The following is a 1,225-nucleotide window of genomic DNA, read 5'->3' as shown; positions in this document are numbered from 1 at the left end:
TCTGCCCGAGTGCGCGCCTGTGGGAGGGTGTGTGCCTGGGCCGCCGCCGCCGCCGCCACTGCCGCCTGTCGCTGAGGCTGGCATAGCTGAGCCCCCGCGCGGGGGGCTGCCGCCCGAGCGCTGATTGACAGACCGCCTCGCCAATGCCTGGAGGGAGAAAGGAAGTAAAGAGCAAGTGTTTAGGGTAATATCTGCTAATGATAATGGGGGCGGGGGCGGGGCCTGGCGCTGCAGTCGCCCGTGGGGTCCGCACGCCGGGTGTGCGCCTCCGACGGGGGGAGGGAAGGGGAAAGCCGGATCCCGAGGGCGCGCGGGTAAACAGGGCGAGGTTCCGGCCAGCGCGAGACTTTGGAGCCCCACGTGCGGACTTGAGGCTTCTGCCGTTGCGGGCGGGGTTAAGGTTCGGCCCTGAGCTCCTGGCGCCCCCTACTCTCGGGGTTGCACGGAGGGGCTGGTAGTAGTTGGGGCGGGGCGTGTGTGCCTTGGGGAGGTGTCTCAGCCAGTTCTTCTGCCCACGGGGAACTGCTCTCCCAACCTTCTGAAAAGACCATCTTGGAGGTCTCGATCCACCGCCGCTGCGCGTTGTTTGCGCGTCTAGGGTTCCGACCACATGGCCTTTAAGCTCGTGCATATCACAAGACCACACAGGGCGTCGGACGTTTACGTTCTATTATTAATTCCCTATAGGGGCCCCATAGTGTGCAACAGAATCATTTACTCCATTCTACAGATTAGTAAACCGAGGCTCCGCGAGGTAGTCGCCCAAAGCCAGACACTCAGGAGTGTGTAGCCGAGTGCAGAGATGCATCCAGATCATTTGAATTTATAGCCTCACTCCTCGTAGCACGTAGACTGTATGTGCAATTGAGGGAAAAATAGGACCAGATACCTCCCTTTGGGATGGTGATTAGATATTTTCAACAATGTCATTTGACGTATAAGTAAATGTGCGCGTAGAACCGAGGTGGCCTAAGAGCTTGCTCCCTGCATTGCCCACACATCGGAAGCCACCAGGTCAGTGTTTCTGGAAGACACACATTTTCAGTAATTATTTGAATGAGAGAAGAGCCTCAGTGGTTTGGAGGAGGTCCCCATGGAGTAGTGATGTCTTCAAATCTAGAAGAGTGTCCTGGCCTCTCCCAGAGGCTTCTTGGAGCAAATCATCCCTCCCTTAGGCCAGCTCCATTAGCAGCATCCTCCCTCCCAGGAAGATTGGTTTCCAGCC

The 1,225-nt window shown here is 57.7% G+C and overlaps 1 protein-coding gene across 1 annotated transcript in view; it reads right to left on the bottom strand.

The window, feature by feature from the left end:
* The window catches only part of BEND4 (BEN domain containing 4), a 31,589-nt gene extending 30,958 nt beyond the window's left edge, over positions 1-631 (bottom strand). Inside the window, exon 1 of the mRNA XM_029952169.1 lies at positions 18-631. Within this exon, the coding sequence (XP_029808029.1) occupies positions 18-631 (614 nt within the window). The remainder of the gene's footprint in view (positions 1-17) is intronic.
* Positions 632-1,225: the final 594 nt, after the last annotated feature.

This window comes from Suricata suricatta, chromosome 1 (assembly GCF_006229205.1).
Source record: "Suricata suricatta isolate VVHF042 chromosome 1, meerkat_22Aug2017_6uvM2_HiC, whole genome shotgun sequence".
NCBI classification, from domain to species: Eukaryota; Metazoa; Chordata; class Mammalia; order Carnivora; family Herpestidae; genus Suricata; species Suricata suricatta.
This window is presented reverse-complemented; position numbering and strand designations above follow the sequence as displayed.